Genomic DNA, 12782 nt, shown 5'->3' with positions numbered 1-12782 from the left:
TGGTGGGGTTGGGCGTGGTGCTGGTGGTGGTGATGGTGGAGATGATGGTGGTGGTGATGGAGGTGCTGGTGGTGGTAGTGGTGCTGCTGGTGCTGGTGGAGATGGTGATGCTGGAGATGGTTGTCGTGGTGGGGATGGTGGTGGTATTATGATGGTGGGGTTGGTCGTGGTGATGGTGGTAGTGGTGATGGTGATGAGGATGGAGATGGTGGTCATGGAGGAGATGGTGCTGGTGATGATGATGGTGAGGTTGGTGGTAATGGTGGAGGTGGCGATGGTGGGGGAGTGAGGCATGGGGCATCTGGGAGTGGTAAAAATGAGGGCAGAGTGACCCTTGATCCCTTGGAACCCAAATGGGAAAGGCAGAGCACCGTGTCTGGTGGGAACAGAGTCTGGTCCTCCCTGTGAGGCTTCAGGATGGCTGTCCAGTGTGCTTCTGACTGGTCGCCTTTCAGCAGTTATCCAGGTGTCTACAAATTAAACCCTTTTCTGTTCCTTCTGTTCATGTTCAGTAACCTGCCACCTGTATTGACTGAATCCTGGCACTTTAGAGAATGTGCAGCTAAGTAACTGAATAGTTTGTCACAGTCTGCGTCACTTCAGGGCTGAGATCTCTTCCTGCTTCTGAAAAGGTCGTTTCTACAGGAAGGAAGTGTTTGGTTAAAGGCAGCCTAGCCGGGCAGATCCCATGGTGCTCTCAGGTGGAAGTTGGCCAGGTAGCTAATCATTACAGTAGTTGTCAGGCTTGTTAGGTAAGCGCGGGGCTGGGGGATGAGAAGCCTCTCAGATGATTCCCTGAGGCTTGCCTGGTAGACTCGTGTCTAAGTTCAGGTGAGCTGGTACTCGGCCCTTTGTTTGGTGAACAGCATGCGTTTCCCCCGATTTCCCTCATCATTTCCTGTTTCCCTGAAGGCATTGCACAGATGGTGTATTTGCACATCCACATTCTGTCACCTGGGCTCTGGATGGTGGTAACAGGTAGAGGGAAAAAATTCTCACTGGTTGGCAAAAGGAACCAGAATCATGTCTGTAGAGGCAGTGATGACCCTGGGGTGTGCAACAGAAGTGTCCCGGAAAGTTCTCATTTATTAATAATTACAGAGGCAGCTGGGCCTGGGTAGGCGTGGAAGCTGTCTGAGCCTACCGAACAAGTGCAGTCTGGGCTCTGCTCACTGGACTGGGTGCTGTCACCACCCGCGGATGGCTTGGCCAGAGGGCCTGGTGGTGTGGGACAGGTGTGGATCGTGTGTCGCTGCAGGGCCACGTTCCTGGCTTCAGCAGCATGAAGCAGCGGGCAGACCCGAGGAGACCACTGAGGGTGTGCATATGCTCAGGGAGGATGCCACATCCTGGGCCTCCATCCCTGCCCGTGACCACTGGGGACACATGCTTCCTGTTCCCCTTCCGCCCCTCCCCATCTTCAGCCTTCCCCCCCAACCGGCAGGCACCAAGCGTCAGCAGTTGGCAGCAGGCACATGACTGCAGGCATTTGCATTCGACCACCAGTGTGACTGTCACATTGCAGATTAGATAAGCTGCAGTTGCATTCATGGTTGTCCAAGCAAAGCTGCACACACAAAGCAAGTAAGACTGAGGATAGAAACCACACATCACAGAGCGGGCAGGCTGCATCAGTAGGGGGAGTGTGTCTTGGCACAGGGGATGGGAAACGTTAGTACAGGTGTATCTGTGTTCCTCTGTGTCACCGTCACAGAAACCAGCCCTGGACTCCATGTAGGAAATGGGTGTAGCTCGTGCCCCGCGAGCCCTGACCTCTGGAGGCCGTGTTGCGTCACATGTTGGGTGATCATAGGAGCCGCTGTTCAGTGCTCCGTCTTCATCTTTCACAAGCCCGACCGCATGACCTTCTCTGAAGCAGTGCAGTAGGTTGTGTTATGAAAGCACATGCCCGGACTTTCCAGATGAATCCTTCTGCCTTCCTAATTCCTTCTGCCTGGTGAAAATTTAAATTTGAATCAAGGACTGTATCCTCATCAGTATTCTAATCTATAACTCTACAAAGTACTCCAAAGTCCTCTAATAATCAGAAGAGAGGTCAGGTCTCATTGATGATTTTCAAGTACAAATTGAAACTTCAATAACAGTTGCGTTATTTAAAGAGAATATTCTTGAGAAATCCCCTGCTGGTCCAGTGGTTAAGACTCAGTGCATTCATGGCAAGCGCCCAGATTCATTCCTTGGTTGGGGAACTATGAAGCTGCACCATACCTCCAAAAAAAAAACAATGATAATAATAAAACAAAGAGAATGGTTTTTAAAAAATAATTTTATTTATTATATTTTTGGCTGTGCTGGGTCTTCGATGCTATGCAGGCTTTTCTCTAGTTGCGACAAGCAGGAGCTACTCTTTAGTTGCAGAGTGGTTTAAGGAAGGGCTCCCCAGCGAGCGTGTGTGGGGGGCCTGGTACACTTGGTGGTGGTGTGTTCACCCTGCCTCTCCCTCTTAACCCAGAGAACGGAGGACCTCCCTGCAAAAGTGCCGGCCAAAAGCTGCTCAGGAGGCGGCCCTGCTGCTCATGGCCCTTCAGGGGGATCTTTACCACATGCCAAGGAGCAGCTTCCCAAGTACCAGGTAAAGCCGCCCCGTGAACGTAATAGCCCGAGGGCTGAAGCCACTTACTGTCATTTCCCCACGGGGATCACGGTGCTGGAGGCGCCCGCTCCTGCAGTAGGAGACTGCAGATCCAAAAATGTATTATAGGTCGGTGCTTTGGCTTTTATCTCTCCATAAAAACTAGAGAAAAGTGGAGCAGGGGGGAATCCAGTGTAACACAGACCAAACGAAGAAGGAATATTGCAAAGGAGGCGATCCCTCCTGTTTTGCTTGCTCGGTTGTCAGAACCAGGCTAATGCACATATTTTCCAGTTTTGTCAAAAGAGTTCTGAGGAGTCTGGGGATGCAGGCAGACATCCTGAGAAAATAGCTCTTGCCAGTAGAAGGAAGAAAGCTTCTTATAGGAGCAGATGGAAAGACAAGACCTAAGTTGAGTGTGAAGAATAGAGGACTGGTAGCATTTTTATGTCGTGTGTGTGTGTGTATGTAGCAGAGGTTAAGGGTTATTGCAGAATATTGGCCAACCAGGCATAAAGGAAGTTGTTTCATAAATATGACTTGCAGAAGGGTACTACTTGTGGAGGATATATCAGTTTTTATTTTTATCTTTTTAGTCATGTGAGTTTTTCTACCATGTTGCTAGAACAGCAAACCCAGGGAAGGTAGCAGCAACCACAGGCATATAGAACGTTGTTCTCTTCACGGCCAGGGTGGTTGCACGCATCCATCCATATTCGACAGACTCCAGGGTCTCAGAGCAGTGTGGTTACAGCAGTGCAGAGTGAATTAGCAGTGAGCTGAGGATCACAGTTCGCACATGGACCTTGAGCTTCAAGAGAAAGCAGATTAAGAAATGGAGGTGGCGGGTCGAAGTTATTAATGAAGAACGTGAAAGCCTGTCAGTTCTGTCTGCATGTAGTGAGAAGGGATTGGTAGGAACGTATTAAATTAGATTGATTTCTGTTTCTTTTTCCTTCTCTGCAAATATGTGTAAGTAGGTATATGTGTATGTCCTTCTGTGTGTGAATATATATGTGTATGTGTGTGGATTTTGGGTTAAAAGAAGGGAGCGTTAAGGGTGATGCCACGTTTTTGCTTGAGTAGAAAGCAAAGCAGCCAAGAACCTGGCTGGTGGCCCAAGTCACGGGAGGTCGTGGTTTGGTTTTGGTCAGGCCATGTGGGTGCTCCTGGTTTGGTTGATACTCACATCCATCTTCCTTATCGTGTGTCACCAGCATTTACAATAGGAGCTGAGCATCCTCTATTCACACGCATCTACTCACATACCATCATGTTTCACAATATACAGATTTTGTGCCATGTGAGTGAAGGCATTTGGCTGCTGGCTTCCAGAGCCCCAGCAAGTCAGGGTCCAGAGATGAAGGTGTGGGGGTTCCCACATGTCGGGAAGAACCAGAATCACAGCAGTGGTTGTGGACGTGGGCAGTGATAGGAGGGCCCTCTAAGGAACAGTTCTGTCCAGGGGATGAGTCGGGAAAGCAGAGATTTAAGAAAGAGAGCAATTAGCACATCAAATATTGTGAGACATTTAATAAAACAAACTGGGAAGTCGCCACTGGATTTCACAGAAGGCGACGCCATGACTAGAGCACTGTGAATAGTTGTGGCGGGGAGGCAGCCCTCTGTGCTGGCAAAAGGGACGCGAAAGACTAGTCAGAGGTAAGGGTTCAGATATTTAAAAAATATTTTTGTAAAACTTTAGGGGGACCAGACTGTCTGTCATCTCTTGGACCTCACCTGCCGCAAGGGGCGTTTTGTTCAGCAGTGTTAATTTTGGCTGGGTAATCCTGGACTGTTTCTTCCCAGGATGTGTTCTTAGTACCAAGAGAGTAGTCACCCTGTTTCTTCCATCACCTAATCTTTCTACTTAGCCTTTGTAAATGGAGATGAGGAAAACCTTTGTTTCTCATAAAAAAAGATTAAAAATGAGCTTCAGGAAAATGCTTGGGTCCTGTGTGAGGATATCATGTGTAAACAAGAAATCATGAGCATTAGTGATCATTGGGGGGAAAAAGTGGGCAGTCACCATTTTTACAGTCACTACGGTTATAAAGCTATCAGATGCTGCTTTGAGAAGCAGGTCTAAGTACCAACAGGCTGAGCGTTGTTCTCTGTCACACTGTGCATGACGCTGTGGTGGTTCCTTTCACGTCCGACAGTACACGCGGCCCGCCTCTGACGTCAGCATGCTCGGGGAGATGATGTTCGGCTCGGTGGCCATGAGCTACCAAGGCTCCACCCTGAAGATTCACTACATTCGGTAAGTGAAACACAGCATGGGGATGTTGACTCCTAATTCACACATGCCTAAAAAACGTACAGTTAAACAGTAGACTGTCATCTGATGTTGTTAGCACTTGATATTTTTCATGCATCTTTAACAGATAAAATAGACTCTTCCTACATAACTCTGACCTTGAATCAGTTTAGCAGAACAAAATCCTAAGCTTTAATTAAGTACTGTAAGTGAAAAATGCATACCAAAGTCTTCTGACTATCTGCCAGGTTAGTAGCAGCAACACTTTCTATCAGAATTATTCAAATATTTTAAGTTTTTCAAAATCTCATAAATTTTCCGTTTTCAGATTAAAATTTTAGTCATGACTTTTTCCTTTTACTGAGGTACATATTTTTTATTTTTTTAAATCATTGAATGAATTCCAAGTTTATTTCTGTTTCCAGGGAATGGTGTCTAGAATAAAAACTGCTGCAAAAAACAAAATGCAACTCCATTAAAGAATATGTCCGTTGTCTGCATGTCAGAACAGAATTTAGCTTGCTTGAGGCACAAGCTATATGATTTATGAAAGAAAGCCTTTCCCCATCCTCCATGTCTTCTGTCTGTTCATCCTGTACCATGTGGCAGATGAAAAATGTAACCGGAGAGAAAACAAACTTCTGCTTTGAAAGATTCCTGCTAAGCGAAGTTTGTTCATCTGAAATACTTGCTCCCAAGGAAAACGGCCCCCAAAAATGTCTCCGTGTCTCTCTTCTAGGGTTTTAACATCCTTGGGATTTTAAAATGATAAAATTAGAAAAGAGAAATCTAGGCACCCCACTGATACAGTGATTTGAAAAATACATGTCTCATTCTTTGTCAAATAAAATATAAAAGCTTCAGAAAAAGTAGAAATAAAAGCAAGCAAACAAAAAAGCATCTCTCCCTGCTCTGTTCTTTTCTCTTTTCCTGCAGTTCTCCTCCGCAGCTGATGGTTAGTAAAGTCTTCTCCGCCAGGATGGGCAGTTTCTGTGGGAGTACAAACAAGTAAGTGTGGGGTGTCCCCAACCCCACTGTTCCAAGTGGCTGTTTCTGGGGTGTGCCCCCACCCCTCATTGTTTCAAGTGGATGTTTCTGGGGTGTCCCCCACCCCTCAACTGTTCCAAGTGGCTGTTTCTGGGGTGTCCCCCCTCCATCCCGCATTGTTCCAAGTAGCTGTTTCTGGATGGGGTCACTCCTTGTGACTCTTTTTGAGATGAGAAGCAGCACGAGTCCACATTAACACAGGCCCTGGACCTTAACAGTTGGCCTTGAAGACAGATCTGTCTATACATATATTTGGGGTCTCTACCTGTTACCCTCTGTTCCTACTGACAGACACCAAGTTTTCATTTCCTGCAAAATGAAATGTGAAGGGTAAAAAAGGAGGGGCTACAGTAATGAGTGGCCAATATTATTTTTCCCCAATATTATTTTATCTTAAAGTCTTATCAGGACTTTTCCCTGGTGGTCCAGTAGTTAAGATTTTGCCTTCCAGTGCAGGGCGTACAGGTTTAATCCCTGGTCAGGGAGCTGGGACCCTGCATGCCTCATAGCCAAAAAACCAAAAACATTGTACAAAAGCAGTGTTGTAACAAATTCAATAAAGACTTTAAAAATGACCCACATTAAAAAAAAAATCTTAAAGCCTTGTCTGTTAAAGGAATGAGGCACAGGGTGAGTTTGCCAGCCTGAGAGGCCCCTGAATGGCAGGAGAGGTTGTCTGTGCTCGCCATCTGAGCCATCTGTGCCACCTCTGTGGTTGGTGGGGACTCGGGTCAGGCAGTGTTTTGATTTTTGCTCCTGAGTTCCTCCCCCAACTTTTAATTTTGGTCTTCTGTGTAGACTAAGAATATATCAGTGTCTAACTTAACTCTTACCTTGGTACATTTGTTCATGTTTTTTGAATTTTCCAAGCAGAAATATTTTATATACTTCTTCTTTTGAATGAAAAAACATTTGTTATACTTGGGTAAGTTTGAAAGAAATGTTATAAATTAAAGGGGTATTCTTCGGGGTCAGATAAAGGCTGTATTTTTTTTACAGTCTTTGGAAATTAAAAGTATGTTCCTCTGCAAATTTGGGTGCCTTTGAGTAAGTCTGCTTACTTTTCAGCCCAGTAAAGAATTTATATTTTTGAGCATTTTGAGACTGGATTGTCAGGACTTAAGCGTAGGAATCAGAGAAGGCAGTGGCATCCCACTCCAGTACTTTTGCCTGGAAAATCCCATTGAGGGAGGAGCCTGGTAGGCTGCAGTCCATGGGGTCCCTAGGAGTCGGACATGACTGAGCGACTTCACTTTCACTTTTCACTTTCATGCATTGGAGAAGGAAATGGCAACCCACTCCAGTGTTCTTGCTTGGAGAATCCCAGGGATGGCGGAGCCTGGTGGGCTGCCGTCTATGGGGTCGCACAGAGTTGGACCCGACTGAAGTGACTTAGCAGCAGCAGCAGCAAGCGTAGGAATTATTGTTTCTTTATTTGTGAGATATTCTTTTTCAGATCTTTGCTACTACCTGAGCATTTATTATACTAACTCCCTCTAATAAAATATTGAGTTCAGATTTAAATAAAAATGATTTTTGCCTCATTATGCTATATTATCCTCAAAATCTTTATTTCACTTCTTAGTAAATACAATAAATTATTAAAATCTGCTTCTCTCACACGTATGTTGTTGTGTTAGTCACTCAGTCATGTCTGAGTCTTTGTGATCCCAAGGATTGTAGCCCATTAGGCTCATCTGTCCATAGAATTCTCCAGGCAGGAATACTAGAGTGGGTTGCCATTCCCTTCTCCAGGGTATCTTCCCAACCCAGGGATAGAACCTGGGTCTTCCTCATTGCAGACAGATTCTTTACCATCTGAGCCACCAAGGAAGCCCTTTCACATGTTTATTTATGAGTATTTCTAACTTTTTAGAAGTTGTGAAATCAGACTCCTATAATTTCTGTTATATGGTCCTCCTGAAAAAGGTTGCCAAATTTCTCATGGATGTTAACTAAGAGTTAAAATGAATTTCATTTTGAAGGTTTATGTAAAATTACCCTTGAAATAAATAGCATTAGCCTTGGTCTTAGTCACCAAAACAAGATTTTACAGTTTCTTATTCCCCCTTATATAATGTGAAATTGTATATTTGGATTGTAAATGTTTGGAATGTGTCATTTAGTTTTATAGGTTGAACTACCTCTCAGAACCTTTCTTGTCTTTTAACAAATTCCCCTGAAAATTAATTCCCTCCAATAGATGTGAGACTTTATTAATTTATAAAGAAAAATCTGACCAACTGGTGGATTGTCTTGTACCTGAGAGTCTGTTAGCAAGCAGCTGTATTCATCTCTTGATGTTTCTCTCCCTTCCATCCCCTTCTGGACTTAGCTTGCAAGACAGCTTCGAATACATCAACCAAGATCCTAACCTGGGGAAACTGAACACAAATCAGAATAACCTGGGTCCCTGTCGGACTGGAAGTAACCTAGGTAAACTCCGCCGCGTAGATGGGTCTTGCTTTCTGGACGCCCCCCGCTGCGGGTGTGCGTTTTGCTTTCTTTGAGTTTGCGGTGTTGTTTTGTTCTGGCAGTATCTTTAATCCGTGTTTATTCTGTGTGTGCCTTGTCCGCCCCGTGTCGTCTCCGCCGCAGGTGCGCTGCAGGGATGCGGCGGCAAGCTGCCCCCAGGGGCGGCCGAGGGAGGACCTCTCCGGCTCAGCCGCAGCGCCTCTTTCTTTGCAGGTTTGTGTGGAATGCTGAGCACGGTGTGACCTGCACATGTTAATAAATCCTGGGCAGGTTCTTGGAAACAAATCCTGTTTGGCACCTCTCTAGAAATCCAAGGGGCTCTTGAGATAATTAGTTCCAAATGCTGCCAAGTTCCTCATGTTCTGAAACTTCCACCCGTGAACCCCTATTGTAAAAGTCTCTGTTAATACCCCAGTGTAAGCTGATTTTGATCCAAAATGAGCCCTTCGTATTTCTAAGAGGATAATATCTTCTGATCTTCCTCGGCCTCTTCTGCTGCTGTGAACTGTCTCTCTTTACCGTGGCATCTTTAGTCCATTCTTCACCTGCATCCTTAGCTGCACAGTCTCTTCAAAAGTCACTCTAACAACAGCATGGAAGACCAAGCTCACTCACTCTCTCTCTCTGTGGCACTTAAGTAGCTCAAATGCATTTTCCAGCTTCTTTACAGGTGTAATTGTCTGCGTCTGTCTGGGTAGGTACACTCTGAGCAGAGCCTGGTCTAGCTGAGGCTGTCTGCTATCTGCTATAGGCTGGCATGATTAACAAGTGTGGAAGGCTTCACTGCTAACTTTAAAGGTTGTGTTTATGGCAAATGGTATGCTTCATTCCGTTTTTCTTTGTAGCCTAAAATATGCTAGACACTCTAGTTAACTGACAGACACTCTTCTACCTATCTCAAAGTGAGAAAACATGTTTGTTTATACACTCTCCTGAAAATTGCAAAAATAAACATGCTTCACAAAATAGCTGGCAAATATAACACTCAGGCAGGGCAACCTTGTGCACTATAAAGCTAACTGTAGCCACAGGTCAGCTGCCTTCTAGCTCAATAAGGAAATAGTTAAGACCGATCTGAAGCTTTCCTAGAAGTCTGTACTCCTTTAGAGTGTTTTCTTTTTTTGTTAGTTTTTTTTGGAGTATTGTTGCTTTACAGTGTAGTGCGAGTTTCTACTGTACAGCGAAGTGAAGCAGCTTTACGTATACGCATATCACCTCTTTTCTGGGTTCCCTTCCCATTTAGGTCACCACAGAGCACTGGGTAGAGTTCCTTGTGTATACAGTAGGTTATCGTTAGTTATCTATTTCACTACTGATACTATGTATAAAATAGAGTGTTTTCTAAGCAAGTCTACAATAATTCTGAATCTAGGTATGTATGGAAAAGAGGCGGATCAAAAAATCGTTGAAGATAAATAAGTGTTTTCTATCTACCAAGAGAATGGGTTGTAAAACAGAGACACACTTTTCAAATTTATGAAATGGTTTTCACGTAGTTCTCTAGGTTGCCTATAGTTGTTACTAAAACTGATTATAAAGCATTTTGAAATTTCTTAATATTTTGAAATACATTCTAATATATTGAAAATACTTAAATATTATTTAAAATCTACTAATGAGGAAAACGGCCTCAAAGTATCCACTGCAGGATGCGGTTCATTGTATCAAGTGCCCACATAGTTTATGATTCAGTTAGAGGTGAGTGTGGGAAAAGTCTGTTGCAGTAGGACAGGCACCTGATCCTGCCCCCTCCTCCCCCACCCCACCCCGCCCCGGTCCTCTCCCCCTTGCCCCTACTCTCCTCCCCTCTCTTTTCCGCCCCCTCTCCTTCTCTCCTCCTCCCCCTCTTTTCTCCTGCTCCCTCCACCCCGCCACCTCTTCTCAGGTCTTTCCTGCTCTTCCTCACCCCTCTCCTCTTCCTCCCTAATCTCTGTCTTTGCTGCACTGAATTCTACTTTCTCATTCCTCTCTATGTACACGCAAGCCGGTCCTCACTAGCCATCATAAAAATGAGCGCAGTTGATTTGAACAGTCCGCTGACCAGGTTTCCTTGCCTCCCACAGCACACAGCACCCCGGTTGACATGCCAAGCAGAGGACAGAACGAAGACAGGGACAGCGGCATCGCCCGGTCAGGTACGTGCGAGTCTCCTCTTGTTTGGCATTACCTGTGGGGTGAGCACTCTGAGCTCTGGGCCCTCGGGGGCAGTGTCCTGGCATGATGTGCACCAGGATGAGCCCTGGCGGTGAAAGCGCACTGAGAAGTGTCCCTCTAAAAAGAGAGACGCCTCCTTGAGCCAGTGGTCCTCGCTTGCTGAGTGCTGAGGATCAGATCAGGGGAGGGACAGTGTCCGGGGGTGTCACTCTGACCATGACCGTGGCAGGGCTGCCTGCTGACCCGTGCACTCCTTCTGTCCTGGAAACATACTGCTCTAGATTTTATCTCCTGTGCCTTTTCTTCTTATGTCAGGCTGTTACTGACCAGGGTGTTTGGCCTCCTTAATCAGTAGGAATTGACAAGAGACCAGACACAAAATTCAGACAAGGCTTTATTGGGCCCCCACTGCAGCAGAGGGTAAGAGAACAAGTAACAGGTGCCCTAGCTTGCTCCTGGAGAAGAGAGGGGAGTGAGCTGAGCTGGTTCCTCACATGGGGTGAGTGTAGGAGTGCGTCCAGGGATCAGGCTGGAGGGTGGCATCAGTGGTGGGCCCACCCCTAGGTGGTGGTGTGTGCAGAGGGCATGCCCAGTACCCTGCCTTTACTCCCAACACTCTGCTTTTGTTCCTGGATCTTCAGAACTTGCAGTTAGATTTTTTGGTCTTTTTGTGTCTTTTGTTCATAACTTGTCCCAACTGCACATGCATGCAATTATTTTTAGCCCCTTCTAGTTTCTTGGTATCTGTTGAGACATTTGTCCAGGCCCACGCACTACAGCAAAGGGTCCCGGGTCGCAGCCTGTCTCAAAGCCTTAAACTTTCTCAAGACTGCTTTTAAGATCTCTTGGTTTTTGCTCTTATACCTGATTCTGCTGTTGATTTTGATTTGTGATTCAGATCAGAGATAGATTCCTTGCAGTGAAAGAAGGGTGGCGAGTGAATGATGTGGAATTGGAGGGTTCAGGGGGTGTGTGGGCTGTGCCTGCTGCAGACTCGGGGCACCTACTGCAGCCAGTTGGTGCTCATTGTGCTGAGCCTCAGCTGGGCTTGCTGCCTTAAGTCATTTCTGTTTCCCTCCGGTCCCTTCCATGTGGTACCGAGCCCTTCACCCTGCTTGGCATAGCTCTGCTCCCAGTTGTTAAGTGAAATGGAATTTGTGACAGAGTCCACCTGTTTGGCTAATATATGTCACGTGATGAAAAGTACACAATATTCTGTGTATGATTGGTTTCAGTGAGTTGATTCACTTTGGGTTTCCTGATCCCGTCTTAGGTAAACTTGGTCAGAGGTGTAACTGCCATTAGTTAGACCTGTGTTGTTTTCATTTGTAGCAGTTTTTACACAAACGTAAAACCTGGGATACGCCGCTTACGGAGTGGTAAGAGGATCATCTGAATTTGTGTTCCACGCTGCTCGCTGCTTGGGGATGATCTCCATCCATATGGGGCATGGTCAGCATCCACTCTGAAGGAGGGCCTTTGAGTCACACCCATCCATCAGCCACTGGAGGCTGAGAGTGTGCGGTGTGATGGTCTAAGTGTCCCAGAGCCCAGCCCCTGGAGCCTCTCCAGTCAGGCTTGGCCGGGGCTGGCTCTGTCTTGGTCGAGTCTCCAGGCAAAAAGAAGCAGGAACCACAGTAGAAGTAAGGCCATGCACCGTCCCAGGTGCTGCCTTAGCAGCTCATAGAATTTGGTGTGTTTGTCTCTATGTGATGAACACCCCGGGGGCACTAGTGGTTAAGAACCCACCTGCCAGTGCAGGAGATGTCAACGACATGGGTTCGATCCCTGGGTCAGAAAGATTCCCTGGAGGAGGGCATGGCAACTCGCTCTAGTATTCTTGCCTGGAGAACCCCATGGACAGAGAAGCTTGGACAGTCCAAAGGGTCACAAAGAATTGGACACAACTGAAGCGACTTAGCACGTTTGCGTGCACACCTTTGTGTAGAGAACACTCTTTACCCAAAGATGACTAGTATTTGACCAAGTCCCTCTCTGAGCCCCAAGGTCACAGGGCTCCCACTGTAACTTTCCCTTCTGTGTCTGTTTCTGCTCCTTCTTGTTCCAGAAAGGACTAGAGAGACTGGGGGGAGCTGGTGCCAACAGAAAGTTGGCACCTTAGGCAGGGGTGTTCCTGGGTAGCTCATTGGTTTACCGTGTGTTTGGTGTGAAGGTTCACGTTGCACACATCAGAATCCCCATAGGTTTGGTAGTTCTCTGATTCTAAATCACTCCTTAGGTGAATCTTATTTG

The 12782-nt window shown here is 46.2% G+C and overlaps 1 protein-coding gene across 4 annotated transcripts in view; it reads left to right on the top strand.

The window, feature by feature from the left end:
* Positions 1 to 12782, top strand: part of FNIP2 (folliculin interacting protein 2) — a 123063-nt gene that overhangs the window by 60146 nt on the left and 50135 nt on the right. For 2 of the 4 annotated variants that reach the window (XM_040251603.1, XM_040251602.1), the window contains exons 3-8: positions 2474 to 2593; positions 4756 to 4856; positions 5790 to 5861; positions 8236 to 8336; positions 8499 to 8588; positions 10439 to 10510. In XM_040251603.1, coding sequence (XP_040107537.1) covers positions 2474 to 2593; positions 4756 to 4856; positions 5790 to 5861; positions 8236 to 8336; positions 8499 to 8588; positions 10439 to 10510 — 556 coding nt within the window. The remainder of the gene's footprint in view (positions 1 to 2473; positions 2594 to 4755; positions 4857 to 5789; positions 5862 to 8235; positions 8337 to 8498; positions 8589 to 10438; positions 10511 to 12782) is intronic. The other 2 variants (XM_040251605.1, XM_040251604.1) reach the window with 1 other exon arrangement.

This window comes from Oryx dammah, unplaced genomic scaffold, assembly GCF_014754425.2.
Source record: "Oryx dammah isolate SB20612 unplaced genomic scaffold, SCBI_Odam_1.1 HiC_scaffold_12, whole genome shotgun sequence".
NCBI classification, from domain to species: domain Eukaryota; kingdom Metazoa; phylum Chordata; class Mammalia; order Artiodactyla; family Bovidae; genus Oryx; species Oryx dammah.
The sequence above is the reverse complement of the archived record's forward strand: the minus strand, read 5'-3'. Positions and strand labels throughout refer to the sequence as shown.